Source organism: Trichomycterus rosablanca, chromosome 26 (genome assembly GCF_030014385.1).
Source record: "Trichomycterus rosablanca isolate fTriRos1 chromosome 26, fTriRos1.hap1, whole genome shotgun sequence".
In the NCBI taxonomy this organism is placed as follows: domain Eukaryota; kingdom Metazoa; phylum Chordata; class Actinopteri; order Siluriformes; family Trichomycteridae; genus Trichomycterus; species Trichomycterus rosablanca.
The window spans coordinates 2,024,813-2,044,243 of NC_086013.1; the positions used below are offsets into that span (position 1 = coordinate 2,024,813).

Sequence of the window (19,431 nt, forward strand, 5' to 3'; positions counted from 1 at the left end):
GTGATGATGTCACAGTGCTCAGTGCTTTATAAAATAACATTATTTTTGTTGCCAATTTTTCTTTATTTATTGCTCTTACTCTTTAAATCACTCTGTTTTCTCTTCACTTACTAACTCATTTTCCTCCGCTGCATTTTCCCTGTATTTCACATCTCATACCCGGACCATACCCGCCATCAGGAGGCGGTCCTTAATCTGTAGGGCCGAAAGCCTAATCCACCGAAGAAGGGCTCCAGGGAGGGCGCACAGGTAGAAAGAGACAGACTGTTGTGTTTATGAGTGGAGTGTTAGTGTGCATGATCATGTTTTCAGATTTGGGCACAGGGAGTGACAGGCATGTCTGCACATGTGAATCCACCCAGACATCTGTCAAGTGTGTGTGTGTGTGTGTGTGTGTGGTGTGTGTGTGGGCATGCAGGATTGCACACAGACAATCACTGTGTTTTGTGTTCTGGCACAAAAATGTACGGACACCCCAGATTTACACGTCCGTGTTGTTGTGTGTACGCATGCGGTCTGGTCTTTATCCGGGTCATGATAACAGACAAACACATTCTGGATGAGCTAAACATATTTGGCTACAGCGCTCTCCCAGATTTTCCCATCATTACGAGGTGATTAAGGGGCTGGCTGGGATTTAGAGGTGTCCTCGGGCTTCTCTTCCTAGGAAAATTCTGTGCATGTGAGACAAATTACAAAAATTACATCTGAAGCAGAATTGTAGGGCATGAAGGTACAAAAGCAATTTGTAGGATTAAGTGTCTTGCAAAAATTACACCAAAAACACAGGGGAGGTAAAACGAACTCAAGGAGACCAGCAAATGAGCTTTACCTTTACTATCAAAATTATAATTGTTGATAATAAAAGGGCATTGACAAGAAAACCATTTTTATGCACATTTCAAGTTGGCAAAACACCACCTAGACGTTTCACAATACTTCCTAGCCAAGTTTTCTGTCCAACAACACCAAAACCTCATCAAAACATTATCACATGTTCTGCCAAGCTCGACATTCGACTCATTTATTATCAGAAGTGTTTAAAAATATTCAAACGTTTTTGTTTTGCAAGCCGAGACCATGTTTTTACAGGACATCTGTCTCCACTGTTTCCCTGCATCAGCACCTCCTTTTATAGTGGACACCTGAACATGGTCACATTTTGTACCCAATTTCTACTGGAACTTTTGGGTTCACCTCTTATAGCATTGCAAAATAATTGGATGCCTAATTATTGGAGGAGAACCAGCAGTAGTTTTGTACCATCGTTGACAGTTTATACTCATGAACACACAAACATCAGCTCACTAACTTTCTTAACCGCGTATCCAGTTAGGGTCACAGGGGGGTGCTGGAGCCTATACCAGCTTTTCAATGGGTGCAAGGCACACAGTAACACCCTGGACGGGGCGCCAGTCCATCGCTGGGCAGACACATGTACACACACACATACACACACACTCATTCACCTATAGGGCAACCCAATTAACTTGACTGCATGTTTTTGGACTGTGGGAGGAAACCAGAGCTCCTGGAGGAAACCCACGCAGACACGGGGAGAACATGCAAACTCCACACAGAAAGGACACGGATCACCCCGCCTGGGATCGAACCCAGAACCTTCTTGAAATGCTTTGGTAGCTCTTTTAAATCTCTTCAGTTCTTCTTCTAAGGCCCACGTCTAGATCTAGAACTTGTTGAAGTCTATTTTTACATTTACTATTAAAAAAACAACCAAAAATGTTTGACAATAAAGCATTTGTATGCCCCCCACTAAAAAAAAAACATTAATGCACATTTTAAATTGGCAAAACTTCATCTAGACATTTCACAAAACATCCTAGACAAGTTTTCTGTGCATTGACACCTCCTTTAGCATTGCGACATGTGTTCTTGGTGTATTTTTTGCAGGATGCCCAACTATTTAAAGAGAACCAGTATGTCTAGTTTATACAAATGAACACACAGACATTGAGAAATGCTCTGGTAGCTCTCTTACAGTTCCACACAATGTGTGTGTGTTATCAGTGAGGCCAGAATGTGTTTGCATGTTATTATACCCCGACACAGTAATTATGGATTGAATGCAACTTTTGATGTTTGATGTTTTTTAATGGTTCCTTCGACAGGTTCCTCAGCCATTCAGGAGGAAGCAGTAAACAGAGAGCTCCATCACAAGTTAGGAGGTACACACACTCAGATCAGCATCTTCTATACACACAACATGTGCTTATAATGTGTGCTGACCTTCCTCCGTCGCTCCAGCGTCCACTGGTCTGCGACTAGCCTCATTCACAGAGGGGTTTGAGTGTGTGTTGTTACACGTTCACTCCTCTAGTCATGGCCTCACATGTGTGGCTCGTCCCTATTCTGACCACAGTCAGTAGGTCCTCACCAAGGCTGCCTGTGACACCCCTTATTGTTCTGAGATATCAAAGTCACTCAGGTCATCATGCTGATCAGATCTGCTGCGTCCAACCCATAAATTATGAAGAAACCACCATCAGCCCGACGTTTAGTAGATCTCTGACCGTGACCATCCACAACTGTTATGAAATACTGTAGCTTTTGCTGTGTAATTTTAAGGTGGTGATTCAAATGTTTCGGCTTATCTGTGTACATTCACTTCATCGAAATTGGACTACAAGACAAACGGGTCACATCTGAAAGAATTCCAGGAAGGTTTTGCAGACATCTGATAAACACTCAGGAACACACCAGCCGTGCATGGCTGAACCTCTGACGATGGTGACCTTCGAGATAGATCTGATGTGTTGATTGTAGCGTGAGTCTGATCCTGTCACATGATTTGTTTTGTGATTTTTCTTCCCTGCAGTGCATCATTGGACGAGGGGACGAGCGCTTCATCGCCGATGTGTGGACAGGTAGCGTGTTCGCACACTCGATCGGGACCTTAACTCAGATCCAATCTCACGCCTCGTCCCACCAGGGCGCATGCACTCTCTATCTGCTAATCATGGTCCTTACACAGCGTTTGAAGACCCTGCTCATATAGTCTAGCAGAAACGTGTCTGCTCCAGACGCCGCCAGTTCTGCCAGCTGGATGCCGCTCAGCCGATCGGTGCCAACGCCAAGTTGGCCTGTTGTTCAGACAGGGGTGGGATATTAAAGCCGAATAGGGTCTCTCTCATAACTGATGCAATTACGACCTCTGCTGGCTGATTGGAGGTGCCTGCACAGAGACGGGGAAAAGAGTGCTCTCAGGGTGTATCTCTCCGTTCACTGTGCTAATCCGCATTGCACTCGTCAAAGTGAAGGTGACCAAAAGCGTACGGCTGCTCCCACGTGTCGGAGGGGTCGTGGGTTAGCTTCGTTCTCCTCAATCAGAGCGGGGATCGGCATTGTTGGACAGGAACCTTGACGCAAAAGGGAGGAAAAGGCGAGAAAATGCATAAACAAAATCCTAAATAAATTATAAATCATCTACCATGAATTAATTATTATCTATAGAAGATTTAGCTTGACAGAGAGCTCTTATTCCTCAAATCACTCATGTAGCTCATGTTTCAGATGAAGTTCCCATAAAGGCAGCGTTGTATAAAAGTAAGATTTATCTCACAAGTGGAAACAGCCCGTCTGATTGCCAATGCCAAGCGCTGTTGCAACAGGACCAGACTGTTCCGTGGAAAAGAAACATCACAGAATAATTAAAAATGTATTTTGCAAGTGATTTGTGTTTATACGGGCATATGCCTTTGTAAAAGCCTTGTTTATGATAGCTGAATGACACATGACACATTAGGTTTAGGCGCTTCATGTCTGTACCAGTACGCAGGTCATTGGCAAAAACTTGCTCTGTGTTCCTGTTAAATCGAGCCCCGATTCCACCTGCACGAACACAGTACAGGTCCTGTTTCATAGATCGTGCTTAATTTTTACTCTTTATTCTTCTAGAAATATAAAACATCACAAACATCACAACATCAAACCATCTGTGCTTGTTATTTTACATTGTGTTCATCTCGTTTTTCCCTCTGATTTTATTCATTTGTCTTTCTTTCCTGAAGGACGGAGACCTCACAGATAAAGACACGGCATTTTTTGAGGTCTAATCATCATCATAATTATCATCATCATCATCATCATTACATCCATTGTTTATTACACTCATTGGTTATTTTGCTTCTATGCAGTATTTACATTATTATCCATCATTACTGCAGATGAAACCCAGACATAGGCAGAGAAACAAACACAAGCAGCAGATTATAAACATGTATCAGTAAACAGACTTGTTCTTTAGAGTATAATATACACCGATGCTCACTGGATTCTTGGATCAGTGGCCACCTAGGAGTTCAAGAGGTTGTAGACATATACATACTGAAACGAAACAACAGTCAGATATAAAAACAGTGGAGTAGCGCCCAAGTGGTGCAGCGAGATATTCCGCTTGCACACCAGCACCGAGTTTCTGAACTCCGGTCGGCTGGGTGCCATCTGGCGGGCATAATTGGCAGTGCCTGCAGCAGATACTAATTGGCCACCGTATCTGCAGGGTGGGGGCCGGACTATGTGTGGGTCTTCATACGCTGTGTAAAGACCCTGATTGGTGGAAGAGACGCCTGTGCAGAATGCATGGGCGAGAAGAGGAGGGCTGTGCACGTGTCAGAAGAGGCGTGTACAGCGGCGTGCTCTTCTTGGATGCAATCTGGTATCTCTCAGCAGATAGATTTAGAAGACAAAATTGAGTCACTAAATCGGGAGAAAAATGCATTAGAAAAAACAGTGGAATAAATACAAGGTACGTTTTGCAACCGAAAAAAGTGAGACGAGACCAAGTGACGAGTGTGTTGTTGGCCAGTACTGAGTAAACGTCAAGTAAGAAAAAAAAAATATACAACATATTTTGATATTTAAGTAACAGTGTAGGTTTTGTAAAGCAGCCGATATACAGTGGTACCTTCTAACTCAACGTCCCCTAAACTCAAAATCTTTGAAACTCAACGCCCTTCGTCGAGAAATTTGTACCCCTAAACTCAATGTTTTCCTTTAACTCAACGTGTTCAGTTTGTTTTTTAATAATGTATTTATTTAATTTCTTTTTTTTCTTTTTTTATGCATTTTCTCCCCTTTTCCTCCCTTCTTAGAGTGTCCAATCGCCCAATTGCGTCATGCTTCCTTTCTACCAATGCCGATCCCCGCTCTGATTGAGGAGAACGAAGCTAACCCACGCCCCCTCCGACACGTGGGCAGCAGCCGTATGCATCTTATCACCTACACTTTGAGAAGTGCAGTGCAGCTCAAAGTTGTGTACGGAGAGACACACCCTGAGAGCACTCTTTTCCCGTCTCTGTGCAGGTGCCATCAATCAGCCAGCAGAGGTCGTAATTGCACCAGTCATGGGAGAGAGACCCCATACGGCTTAGTCCCGCCCATATCTGATCAACAGGCCAATCGTTGTTCATGTGGCCGCTCAGCCTTAGCCGGTAGGCAGAGCTGAGATTCGATACGATGTATTCGAGATCCCAGCTCTGGTTCCAGTGTGTGTTTTTACCGCTGTGCCACCTGAGCGGCCTTTAATTTTAAATTAACAATGAACAATCGCTTTGTTCAGCGCTTGGCTTGAGCGGTGCGGTAAAACGTCATCAAGGTGTGCATATGAGACGAATCTGCATTTGTGTGGAATAACCATCAGATTCACCATCAACCATCAGATCTGGATTTTCCTCCCTGTTTCACTTTTAAACTTGTGTTACAGCTCGAGCTTCTGAGAAATTGTGAGAATCAGCTTCTCATTTCAGTGTGTTTATATTATATTTGTGTTATTTTTAGTGTATAAGTGTAAAAAACAACTTCATAATTTTACATGAGTCTAAAATATATGCAGTTCCACGGGACCATGGACGCATTAACAGGTTTCCCAAACATCCTTATGGGGAAAAATACCTTAAACTCAACGCCTTTTAAACTCAACGCCAGTCTCAGAACCAATTGATGGTGAGTTTCAAGGTACCGTATTAAGGTCCCTGTCATAACAGACATAATGCAATTCTTTTTTAAACAAAAGAATTCAAAAAGCATTGAAGCTGTACTATATTTCAAGTAAACTAGTAAAACCAGAAAAGAAAGAGGTTCCATTTTTATAAATCTAAGTGGTTTTTAAACTGTGTTCAATATTAGATCCATTTCAAACATTCAGAATCTTTCCCATGGCTATTAAATTCTCCCTGACATTATAGTAACTCTCTTTTATTACTATTATTATCTTATATTACTGTTATTATTTTTATTACTGTTATTATTTTTATTACTGTTATTATTACCGTGCTCGTGAACTGAATTCCTGGTGTGCAAGTCTGAACCGTGGTGGTCTGAACCAGTTTTTCCCCCCTCAGCCGTCTTCATCCTGCTCGTTCGATGGGAGCTTGAGGTCGGAGAACGGCGACGGCGAGCCCAAATGGCCGGAGCTGCCCCCCATCCTGAACCAGAACGAAGAGCGGAGACGCAACAAATACCTGAGGAAGGATTATCTAAAGGTCAGTGTTTATACAGCCTACAGATGTTTAAATGATGGTTGAACATTAAACAATGTTCAGAAACTATATTATAAATGTATACAGCGATACATTGAAACTTGACGTCAATTGGTTTTGGGAGTGGCGTTGAGTTTTAAAGAGGTTGAGTTTCAAGGTATTTTTTCCTGTAAGGATGTTTGGGAAACCTGTTAATGCGTTCCAGGTCCCGTAGACCTGCATATATTTTAGGCTTATGTAAAATAATGGGGTTGTTTTTGACACTTAAACACTGAAAGTAACACAAATATAATCTAAAAACACTAAAATACAATTGAAGAGCCACAGCAAACACTTCAAACATCCCAGTCAGTACAACTGGATCCATGATCCCCAAGTTTACTGGACCACAGATCATCCCTGGACAGGGGTGAGACCCAAGATTTCACAACATGCTCTGAAAATAAGGCAGTAATTGATTAAAAGACTAGGAGGATGACCTGAAAGCAGCATGAACAACAGTTACACTGTTTTTGGCGTCCGTTCAGACGATTTCTTCTGATTATAAGGTTCTGGCTTTTGTTCCCATAATCCTGCCAAATATCAGGGTATTTTTATTGTGTGCATTCAAACTAGCCCTGTTTACACGGGCACAGAGAAGTCACTTTTCCATGTTACCATATCTCAATAAGAAATGTGTTGTTTTCACATGTTAATAAACACACACACACACACACAACAGGTGTTTGTTTCTTTTTTGTATTAGATTTGGATGCAACCAACACTCTTTTTTCCACCACACCCAAACAGGTCAGCCTGCCTTTCGGCACTTGCCTTGCGCCCACGCAATTAACCCGCCAAACCTTTTGCCAAATACCGGATTGCAGTATTAAATCCTGCACAGATGCACATTTCAGAGTTCAACAGTGCAAAAACCAAAAGAGATCAAAATTATTCCTATTGTTCTTTATCACATTCTTGACAGTGTACACCAAGAGAAAGATACACGATACGTCCTGAATGCTTGACCTCTGAAAGGAAAGGATCACATGGTTCTGATACTGTATGTTCTGGCACACACACAATCTTCCTATATGTGTTCCTTATCTCAAAATTAAAGGGAGGGTTTGTCGTGGTGCATTCATTCACATGGAGATCCGCATCGCGCACGGAGAGTCACTCACCGATCTCCATTATCCCCCGTCTCATTGTGCAGACGCCCTAGACAGCCAGCAGAGGTCGTAATTGCAGCATTTGTGAGGATGATTGATGAAGTCAGTTGAGAAAATGCTTTTATTAAAAATAAGTGTTTTAGGTGTTTCAAGGCTTCAGTACTTTTCCATTACAGGTCTAACTGTATCGTAAAAGGGTTTTTAGACTTTACGACTGTTCCCTTAACACGTGGTGAAAAAAACCCTTAAATAATTACCTGAAGACTGGGTTGTAAACAGAAAAGAGGTTTATTCTTGCCTCACATAGAAACTTGAACAGCGCCATCCAAAGAGAGGGAACGATCACTCTTATATACACAGTGACAAATGTCTTTGTGGGATGCTGGGAAATTTCGCAGGTAACAGATGTCTCTTAGGTAGGAAACAGGATCTGGAGGTCATATAATTGCGAACAGTTCATCTTTTGTTATGTATGAATCACGCACACTTACGACAAGAAATCCCCCTCTCCCTCTCTCTCTCGTACTAGCCAGGATTAGACTAAACAGTGTTTGCGGTAGGTAGAAGTCTGACTAAACAATAATCTTAGTCTTATATGAGATCTTAAGTGGATCAAAAAGAGGTAATACTCTGATTTAAAATAAAACCCAGCATTTCTGTGGATAATTTCATCAACCAGGGCTTCCCCAATATTCACAAAAATATTATAATAAAGGCCCCCAGGTGTCACAGCGGGATATTCCGCTAGCACACCAGCACCGATTTTCTGAACTCCTCGGTTCGAAACTCGGTGTTGCCTCCGGTCGGCTGGGCGCCATCTGGCGGGCATAATCGGCAGTGCCTGCAGCAGATACTAATTAGCCACCGTATCTGCAGTGTGAGGACCGGACTATGTGTGGGTGGGTGGGTCTTTATATGCTGTGTAAGGACCCTGATTGGTGAAAGAGACGCCTGTGCAGAATGCACGGGCGAGAAGAGGAGGGCTGTGCACGTGTCGGAACAGGCGTGTACTGCGACGTGCTCTCCTCGGATGCAATCTGGCATCTCTCAGCAGCGGAAGACGAAAATGAGTCGCTAAATCGGGAGGAAATGGGAGAAAATGCATTAAAATAATAAATATTATAATCCAGCTGAATAATCAGCTACTATTCGTTTGGATTGGATAACTCTCCTTGTATTTGTCGTTATTGGTGATTATGTGTTGATTTTTATGCTAAAAATGGCAATTATATCCATTCAAAATCAAATTGACGAATGGAATGGTAATTTCCGAATCCACTGAACTGGCAGGTGACATCGACGATTGCTCAATTTGGCAAATTCATCGGAAACATGAGAGTCTCTGCACACCGACACCGATAACACAGATAACACAGATAACTCAGATTAATCACGGTGTAAGGGAAGAATATTTTACAGATAATAACACCTTCCATCCTGTCCAGATGGTCACTGTTGGGTTCAGTCATCGTGGGAGAGTGAGAAAGCCAAGAATACAAGCAGCATTCTCACTTTATTTCTCTCTCGCTTTCTCTTCTCAGTACAAGTGCCAAAGTGCGAGAAGAAACTCGGCCGAGAACGACTGTGAGGTGAGTCAGTGTGTCTTTGTGAAGTGTGTTAGATTACAGTTCACAAGCACTGAAGCTGGTTTATAAAGGACCTGACTTATCAGTGTTTTCCCATCAATCAATCCTCCCATCAGTCTTACCATCAATCAATCCTTCCATCAGTCTTACCATCAATCAATCCTCCCATCAATCCACTCATTAATTCTCCCATCAGTCTTAACATCAATCAATCCTCCCATTAATTCACTCATCAATCCTCCCATCAATCCTACCATCAATCCTTCCATCAATCAATCTTCCCATCAATCCTCCCATCAGTTTTCCCATCAGTCTTCCCATCAGTTTTCCCATCAATCCTCCAGTCAGTGTTTTCATCAGCCTTCCCATCAATCCTCCCATTAATATTCCCATAATCGAGTTTCTTATTCCCATCAATCCTCCCAACAATTTTCCCATCAATCCTCCCATCAATTATCTCACCAATCTTTCCATCAGTCCCCCATCAATCCTCCCAACAATCTTCCCATCAATCAATTTTCCAGTCAGTCTTCCCATCAATCCTCTCACCAGTTTTTCCATCAATCCTCCAGTCTGTCCTACAATCAATCCTCGCCTCAATCCTCCAGTCAGTGTTTCCATCAATCTTCCCATCAGTCCTCCAGTCAGTCTTCCAATCAACCCTACCATCAATCCTCCATGGATAGAAAATGATTATCCTGGAATGACCCGGAGTCGAGGCTTATTTATCATAAATGATCAAAACACCAGTGAAAGATGGAGTTGGAGGAAGTGTTTTATCTCTTCAGAACCCAGTTCCAGTTCCAGAGATTTGCAGAGTTGATACTGAATCTTTATTGTTGTTGTTTTTTTGTATTAAAAATGTTTTTTATAATTTCCAGGAGGGAATGCACTCGGCCGACTTCAGCACAACACTGACTGTCTTTGGTTTAAAGCCCAGATCAGGTATTTTTGTCTATCTGTATGTTTATACACTCATATATATATATATATATATATGTTATGTGTACGTACACTTACCTGCCACTTTATTAGGAACACTTGTACACCCTCATTTATGTAACATCTGTATTTACAGACTGTCTCAGCTAATTCCTGTTAGTCACACTGAACGGTGCTGAATCATTAAAGAAAATAAAGAAGAAAATAAAATCGGGCCGAGTGAGCGAGCGTCTGAATGATTTGGATCTCGGCCCAGACGTTCTGTGGAACTTGTAGATCTTTTCTAGGAGGCAGTAAAAAACAGACCATGTCATGCGACCGATGCCACGTTGACCTCACACTGTTTAGTTTCTAAAGGTTTTTCTTATCTGCATCGCTTTATGTTGTAGGAAGTGAAAGGACTGGCGTGTTTTGTTTTAACTGCTGAAGGAAAAGTGACGGCTCAGCGTTCCTCAGAAAACTCTTATCAGATTTTTGTTTATTTTATGGAAAAAGTGCAAAGGCTGCAACATTGCAAATGTTATTAAGTAACTTATGTGAGCAGTTGATCTTATTAGGAAAATAGTGAGATTTAAAAATCAGCTTCAATCTCATGTAACTATAATCCTGTCAACGACTGTCAACAAAACCCTGGATAATCTGTTAAAAGCTAAATAACCAGTTTGTTTGTGCAGTATGATCAATCCATCTACCTGTCTATCTACCTGTCTATCCATCCATCATCCATCTATTCACCTGTCTGTCTGTCTGTCTGTCTATCTATCTATACATCAACCCGTCCGTCCATCCATTTATCTATGCATCCATCCGTCTGTCTATCCATCCATGCACCCACCTGTCTATCTGTCTGTCCGTTCATCTATCCATCTGTCTGTTTGTCTGTACATCCATCTATTTATCCATATATCTGTCAGTCTATCCATCTGTTTGTCTGTCTTTCTGTCTATCTATCTGCCTGTCTGTTTATCTATCTTTCTAACTGAAACAAAAGTCACTGGTTTATAAACCACTACAGAAAGTATCAGTTATTAATGTGTCGGTGTGTAACCACAGTTACGGGGTGTTTTTATTATTAATATTATTCTTTTATACAGCAATAATAACAAGTGACATTCTTGTGCATTTATATATTTTTTTATGTTTGTTTGTTCCAGCGTTTTCTCGTAACACTCGTCAGGATTACAGCCCGACAGACCCGAGCTTCACCATGAGGAGGAAGATGGAGCACCTCCGAGAGGAAATGGAGCAGATACATCTTCTTCGGCAGGTCAGACAGTCCTAACGTGTTTCCTTTTGACTGATGATGTTAAAACTCGGGTTCTTGGGTGGCACAGTGGTGCTGGTGTGCTAATGGATTATCCCGCTGTGCCACCTGGGCACCCCGGCTAAAGATGATTCCAGGAGAATAACACTTCAGTTTAGATTATTTTGATTAACACAGTCAGGTGCCTTCTGGGGCCTCTCAGATCACCAGATTTAGACCTCACTGAACCTAAATGGGAGGTTCTGGAGAGCAAACCATGTGGTAGATCTTCGCCTCCTCAATCCTTCTAAAAAACTGCAAGATCCTTGAAGAACGCTTTGAAGAAAAATTAGATCAATCCTGGAGCCTTAATATCTCCTTCATATCTAATTGTGTTGCTACAGCTTTGAATCTGTTTTCCCTGAATACCCCATCACTGTGAAACCAAAAACTACAGGTTCTAAACATAACAGGGGGATCGTCTCATATTTCTTTAACAATCAGGAATCCCTGTTATCAGCCCTGTTATAAAACAGACATTCGCTTTAAGCTTCTGACTGCATCTCAAACCGCACGTTAATGTACCAAACATATGACGAATAAAGAGCGTCACTTATATTTGAGATGCTTTCAAGATGCGAGATTCTGTGGAAAACTGGCCTCCTCCCAGTGACACGGCCAGAGACACAACAAAAGATTTCGTTATCAGCTGGATGACAGGAGCGGCAGGAATGAACGTAGGCTGACGCGTCATTCAGAGGATTGATTATTAAATTCCTTTGTTAAAGCTACAAAAGTTCATATAAATCATCATATAAAGGACATTCTATAGCTCAAATGGTGCAGCAACAGTTGAGGGAAGGACCTTTCCTGTTCCAGCACATCTGTGCCTTTGTGTACAAACCGAACCCTATAGAGACGTGTAAATGACCTATAATGCTCGGTTTAAACCTCACACACTCAACAGCTCTGGAATGAACCGGAACATCGACTGAGACTTTCTTGACCAACATACATGCCATCTTTTGACTGAAAGGGCACAAATTCCCACAGACAGTACATCAAAGTCTCGTGAGAAGCCTTCTTCAAAGAGGCTTTTGTTCTAGCTAAAAAGGTCACACAGAGGTCGCTCTATTTTAAGCGCATTTATCGCATTTATCTCTTTTAACCATAATAACTGCAGCCATGGTGCAAACTGTGCGTCAGACTGGTACCTGCCCTCCTTTGTATTTATTCACAGACCTCTGATGGTGAATAATTCAGTTTATAAATCATGACTGTATATGTGAATGATTTGGTGATTCATTGTTCTGTGTGCAGTCACACTTTATCACTCATGGTCTTTATTACTGTGTATCTAAAAATAAATGTGTGTGTGTGTGTGTGTGTGTGGTGTTGCAGAACCTGGAATCCAGGCTGAAGGTTTTGCTACCAGATGATGTCGGTGCCGCTTTAATGGACGGTGTTGTTTTGTGCCATCTGGCCAATCATATTCGACCTCGCTCTGTGGCCAGCATCCACGTGCCCTCTCCAGCAGTAGTAAGTCTTGCCGTTCTAAAGTCCATCCATCCATCCATCCATCTACACATCTATCTATCTATCTATCTATCTATCTATCTATCTATCTATCTATCTATCTATCTATCTATCTATCTATCTATCTATACATCTATCTATACATATATTTAGACATCATCCATCCATCCACCTCTCTATCTATACATCTATCTATATGTCAGTCTGTTCATCCGTCCATCCATTGTATCATCTGTCCATCCATCTATCCAGCCATCTCTTTCTCTATCTATACATCTACACATCTATCTATATGTCCGTCCGTTCGTCTGTCTATCTATCTATACATCTACCTATACATCCATCCATCTACCTATCTATACATCATCCATCCATCCATCCATCCATCTATCTACCTACCTATACATCTATCTAGACATCATCCATCTGTCTGTCTGTCTGTCTGTCTGTCTGTCTGTCTGTCTGTCTATCCATCCATCCATCTATCTATACATCATCCATCCATTCATCCATCGGCCAGCAATCAAAATCAGTTCTAAATATTTTGGAGACAGATGCTAATAACAAGAGCGCGCCATACCAAGGTATTTTTAATTTGGCACTGTCATGTTAATTCGCCCTTCTTAATAAGTTCCTATATTGTTACTATACAGTGTAAATATCTGGGAGAACAAAGGCTCAGCCACAGCCCAGGAGTTCCTACATGTACCAGATTTCATTTTGCCTCTGGAACAACGTCAACACCAGAAGTGTTTATTAGCAACGTCCGTCATCCGAATAAACATGAGCGGGCTCAAACGTACAAGCCTCAGATCGTGCGATGTAGGGCAGAGCACACCTCTAATGTGGGAACGCGTTTATTTGTGCTCGAGTTCAGATCTATTGTCTAAAGTAATTATCTGGCTTTGATGGATGTCAGGAGTTCACCGCCACCCCAGATGCACCCTTCCAAATGTAGTGGTTTTTTTTACAGGAGGTTGTTTTTGATGGTTTGTGCTGGTGCCGTAGTTCCAGAGAAAGAAAGTCATACTGCTGTTGCACTCTAATGACTCTAATTCAAGGGAATCGTATTTTTTAGATCTCTGACTATGACAGCTTGGGGAATTCCCTTTTACTTTTTCCCTTCACTAAAGACTCCATTTATCCTTCCTACAGAGCTCGGGAGGAGGTATACACACTCTAGCAGACTCAGGAACAGTGCCGCTGTTACCCTACAGAACTCCTGCACCCATGCATTATCAAAAGAAACACGCAGATTGTATTTATATGCATTATTTACATTAATAAATTTAATGTACATTCTTTGGATATGTTCATCTTTGCACGCTACTATTGCGCACATGCAATTTTAGCACAAATGCGTATTTATTCGAACATCTTCAGTAGGTACAGCCTTACGGCAAGAATGGCCTGGGTTTGATTCAGTTTGATTGTGGCATTTGCATGATCTTCTGTGCCTGTGTGGGTTTCCTCTGGGTGCAGTTGCCAACTGCTTTTTTTAAAGAGCGGTATAGCGTATGGAGAGTCACGCACTGCTCTCCGTTATTCACCGTCTCTCTGCAGAGATTCCAGCCAGCAGAGGTCGCAATTGCATCGGTAATGAGGAATTCCTTCGAATAGGCAGTCGTAGCTCTTAGACTGTTTTCAGTCCCTACAAAGCTACACCACAAGCACACTTGTATGGTAGCTCAATGGTTAAAGTACTGGACCTACCACTGTGACGTTTCCACTGTTGGGTCCCTGAGGAAGGCCCTCAACACTCAATAATACACCTGTTAGATAGGCAGCCTAGAGCCCTTACCGCTCAACTCCATTGTGCTAGGCTGCAGTTCACCGTATACACAGGGAAATTGAGTATAACCAAATTAGGACAGTTTATCCTGATTTATCTCCGCTTTATGGTATGACGTGTTTATAAGCCGTTAATGGGAGTCAATTTATTAAAATCTGTTTTAATTTGAGACTTTTAGTAAACAAACCCACAAAACTGCATACAGTTCAATATAGGCTCAGTCTGGGTTACGTCAGTCTAGCTTTTGTTTTAGACTGATTGAACGGCGGGAACTTAACAATAAAAACCAGACAGTCCTCATGGATCCTTCATCGTGTTTTTATTTCCCTCCACAGCCGAAGCTGAGCATGGCTAAGTGCCGCCGGAATGTGGAGAATTTTCTGGATGCGTGTAAGAAGCTCGGAGTGCCGCAGGTATGCTGGGAATTCAGACTTTATTTCTATTAACCACTAGTCCACTTCCAAAGGTTTAAGTTCAGATTTGGCATGCACTGGACGTAATGATTTCTTAATGCCCCTATAAATGGGACCAATGTGACCACACCAGCTAGACTGAGCGACAAGCGTTCCAAGGGGAAAGTCTATGGAGCTCTGTAAGGATCATAGATGTTTACGAGTCAATTACCAAACAATCTGTACACACAATAGTCTGCAGATTCAAAGCACATGGAACAGTGGCCTCTCTACCAAGGTCAGGAAGAAAACCCAAGGAAACAGAGGCATACAACTATCTATAACACAGCGTTTACTGTTTACAGTCAAGCCAGCTTTAAAGGCTGCCATGCAAAAATAAAAAGTCCATGTGATCAGCAACAAACTACACCAGGCGCTTCTTTCTTGGATTTTGGTTATTAGCAGTGAGGGTGTAGTAGTAGTAGTAGTAGGAGTAATCAATCGTGTCTGAGAGACTGACAGACGCTTATAGTCCGGATTTAGCTCCATCTGATTTCCACCTTTTTGGACTCTCAAAGAAGCTTTAAAGGGAAGAAGATTTTCATGTGATGATGATGTAAAAGCAGCAGCGCATCAGTGGCTATGAGCTCAACCAAAAACATGTTGCTGAGGGTACTAAAAAGTTGGTACGACGCCGGAAAGTGATGTGATTTGTTTTTGAAATTCTTAATAAAAAGGTTTTTAAATCGTACATTTGCTGGCTTTTTTATTGGAGATGAGAAACCACGGCGCTCACCCACCTGAGAAACGTTTCACGCCAGCTAAAAAATGATCAAGTGTAACATGAAACGCCTTGTTTTGTAGCTAGCACAATGCGTGTTTTGGGAACAAGCCCGCGCTAGAATGACGGGAAGGACTCGCTTTATCTGCAGCTGTAGTGCATGTTGTGGTCAAGGTCAATGCCACCCTGAGCCGTAAGAAACCAATGAGGGAAGAAACAGGAAGGATTGTGTTTTTGCAGTGAGTGTAAACAAAAGGGTTTGTTGTTGTTGTTTGATTTTTTACTGTGATTTGTTCCCATGTGAAATTACACATGGTCACAGTTTTATCAAACTGCACAGTCGTATGCAGACGTTTGGGAACCTCTTGCTAAAAAAGTGCATTTTTTAAAAGTAACACATGATCAAAACCTGCGGCCAACATAAATAGACTTACTTTATATTAAGCTTTAAAAAAGAATAAAATAGTCATTTTGGCATGTGTACAAGTGTGTACTTTTCTGTTCTCATCTGGGTAACTACTTCTAAAAAGATTTTCATAGATTTGAAGGCAATTCGAAAAACGTTTTGTGTTTGCGTTTCTTGAAGTGGTTCATGGTAGATTTTAGGTTTAGGTCACAGGCCGCCACAGAACCTCAGAGCTCAATAGTACACACCAAGGTCTCCACGGCACTTGTGTTTAATAGGCTGCATCCACATGTGGTTCTGCATGCTTTAGATGGCATTTGTGGCATGCTTGCTGTTAATTTACACTATAAGTATTAATACGTAATCGATTCTACCTGGAAAATGTAGATATGCTCAGGGCATTTTCGCCAGTAGTCATATTCCAAGAGTGTACATGGTGTACGTGATAAGAAGGGCGTCAGTGGCATTGTATGGGAGTCCAAAACCCAGTTCTAGCTGATTTAGACCAGTTCCTGTGTTAACTGGAATCTTCCACTGAGGACAGTATAAAATGATATTTAGTTGATCAGTTATCAGTTGTTATCACATACACAGAGCCTCTGTGTGAGACAAGATTCTAACTTTTATACTCACAATCCCTCAAAAGTCTCTGAGGTATTTTATTAAGGGTTGCGCTCACTTTACGTGACATTTCAGACACTTTAAAAAACTGTAGACGTGACTTGTAGACATCAGAGAGATGGATTTTCAGATCCGACGTCAGCAGCTTAATGGAGATTATGGTTGCTGAGTGATAGCACAGGCTTTAAGGCAAGGCAAGGCAAGGCAAGGCAAGGCAAGTTTATTTGTATAGCACCTTTCATACACAGTGGCAATTCAAAGTGCTTTACATAAGGAAAAATTAAAAATTAAAAGCATTAAAACATTCCTGAGATCTAGAACCTCAGAAAGACTTCTTGCAAACATTTAGTTACAATTAAAAACATGAAATGCAAACAAGAGAGATAAAGATTAAGAACTTGAAAAATTAAAAGAAAATATTGTAAAATATACCCTACAATTTGGTAAATACGAAATTAAAACAAGAGAAATAAGCAAATAAAACATAAAAACTAAAAGAAAATATAGTAAAATATACCTTACAGTTTAGAGATTATGGAATTAAAACAAGACTAAAAGAAATATGGTAAAATGAGGGTAATAGTAAAAATATCGAGCTCAATCATAGGCACAAGAGAAAAGAAAAGTTTTTAACCTGGATTTAAAGATTTCTATGTTTGAGGAACATCTAATATCTCCTGGCAGTCTGTTCCAGTTATATGCAGCCCAACAACTAAATGCTGCTTCACCATGTTTAGTTTGGACTCTGGGCTCTACTAGCTGACCTGAGTCCATGGATCTAAGAGATCTACTGGGTTTATATTCTCTGAACATTTCTGAGATGTATTCTGGGCCGAACCCATTCAGTGATTTATAGACCAGTAGCAGCACCTTAAATTCTATTCTGTAACTAACCGGAAGCCAGTGTAGAGATTTTAGAACTGGAGTGATGTGCTCAGTTCTCTTTGTCTTGGTTAAAACTCTTGCAGCAGCGTTCTGAATGAGCTGTAACTGTTTAATGGTCTTTTTGGGAAGTCCAGTTAAGAGACCATTACAATAGTCCACCCTACTGGAGATAAAAGCATGGATCAGCTTCTCTAGGTCTTGTTGGCACACTAGACCCTTGATTTTGGCTATATTTCTAAGATGGTAGAAGGCTGTTTTGGTGATGGTTTTAATATGGCTGGTGAATGTAAGATCTGAGTCTATTAGAACGCCAAGATTTCGGACTTGGTCTTTGGTTTTTAGAGCCCGGGAACTGAGGTGTTCAATGACACTAGACCTCTTTTCTTTGTTGCCAAACACGACAATCTCTGTTTTGTCCTTATTTAACTGTAAAAAATTCTGGCTCATCCATTTATTGATGTCCTCTAAACACTGACACAGTGAATCTATTGGGCTGTAATCATCTGGTGAGAGAGCCAGATATATCTGTGTGTCATCTGCATAACTATGGTAATCAATGTTGTTAGCCTGTAGCATTTGGCCTAATGGCAGCATATAAAGATTGAACAGGAGAGGTCCGAGAACTGATCCCTGGGGGATTCCACATGTCATAGCCACTCTGTCAGATTCATAGCTGCCAATAGTGACAAAGTAACAGCGGTCTTTTAAGTAAGACCTGAACCAATTAAGGACTGTTCCGGAAAGTCCAACCCAGTTTTCCAACCTGTCCAGCAGTATTCTGTGATCTACAGTGTCGAAGGCTGCACTAAGATCCAGTAAAACCAGAACTGATATTTTACCTGAGTCACTATTCAGCCGTAGATCATTTAACACTTTTATGAGAGCCGTTTCAGTGCTGTGGTGAGCTCGATAGCCTGACTGAAATTTGTCAAAAGAACCACTGGAATTCAAAAAACTGCTGACTTGATTGTAGACAACTTTCTCAATGATCTTAGCTGTGAAAGGAAGATTTGAGATCGGCCTGTAGTTGTTTAACACAGACGCATCCAGAGTTCTCTTTTTTAGGAGTGGTTTAATGGCAGCTGTTTTAAGTGATTTTGGGAAAACGCCTGATGATAGTGAGCCATTAACTATTTGTTGCAAATCAGTTTTTACAGAGATAAAAATAGTTTTAAAAAATTCAGATGGCAGCATGTCGAGACAACATGTCGATGATTTAAGATGCTGAACTGTTTTCTCCAGGGTTTTTTGGTCTATTGTATTAAATTGTGACATAATAGTCATGTTATTTTTAGGTGTCTGTAGGGGCAGCATGGTTTTATTGTTTGACTGAGTGGAGTTAATGGTCAGTCTAATAGTTTTGATTTTTTCACAGAAGAAATGAGCAAACTCATTACATTTCTCTGTGGACAGAAGTTCTGGCGTGATCTGTTTTGAAGGATTTGTAAGCTTGTCGACCACGTTGAATAGAGTGCGGGTGTTGTTGATGTTCCTGTTAATGATCTTAGAGAAGTGCAGCTGTCTAGCCCTGCCTAACTCTGAGTTAAAACTACAAAGGCTTTGCTTATAGAGATCATAGTGGATTTGAAGTTTAGTTTT

At 41.4% G+C, this 19,431-nt stretch overlaps 1 protein-coding gene across 3 annotated transcripts in view; it reads left to right on the forward strand.

The window, feature by feature from the left end:
* Positions 1-19,431, forward strand: part of lrch2 (leucine-rich repeats and calponin homology (CH) domain containing 2) — a 43,539-nt gene that overhangs the window by 21,026 nt on the left and 3,082 nt on the right. The window contains exons 12-21 of one of the 3 annotated variants that reach the window (XM_062988468.1): positions 181-249; positions 2,130-2,186; positions 2,837-2,885; positions 4,029-4,067; positions 6,360-6,500; positions 9,190-9,237; positions 10,116-10,179; positions 11,331-11,443; positions 12,821-12,958; positions 15,083-15,160. In XM_062988468.1, coding sequence (XP_062844538.1) covers positions 181-249; positions 2,130-2,186; positions 2,837-2,885; positions 4,029-4,067; positions 6,360-6,500; positions 9,190-9,237; positions 10,116-10,179; positions 11,331-11,443; positions 12,821-12,958; positions 15,083-15,160 — 796 coding nt within the window. The remainder of the gene's footprint in view (positions 1-180; positions 250-2,129; positions 2,187-2,836; positions 2,886-4,028; positions 4,068-6,359; positions 6,501-9,189; positions 9,238-10,115; positions 10,180-11,330; positions 11,444-12,820; positions 12,959-15,082; positions 15,161-19,431) is intronic. The other 2 variants (XM_062988469.1, XM_062988470.1) reach the window with 2 other exon arrangements.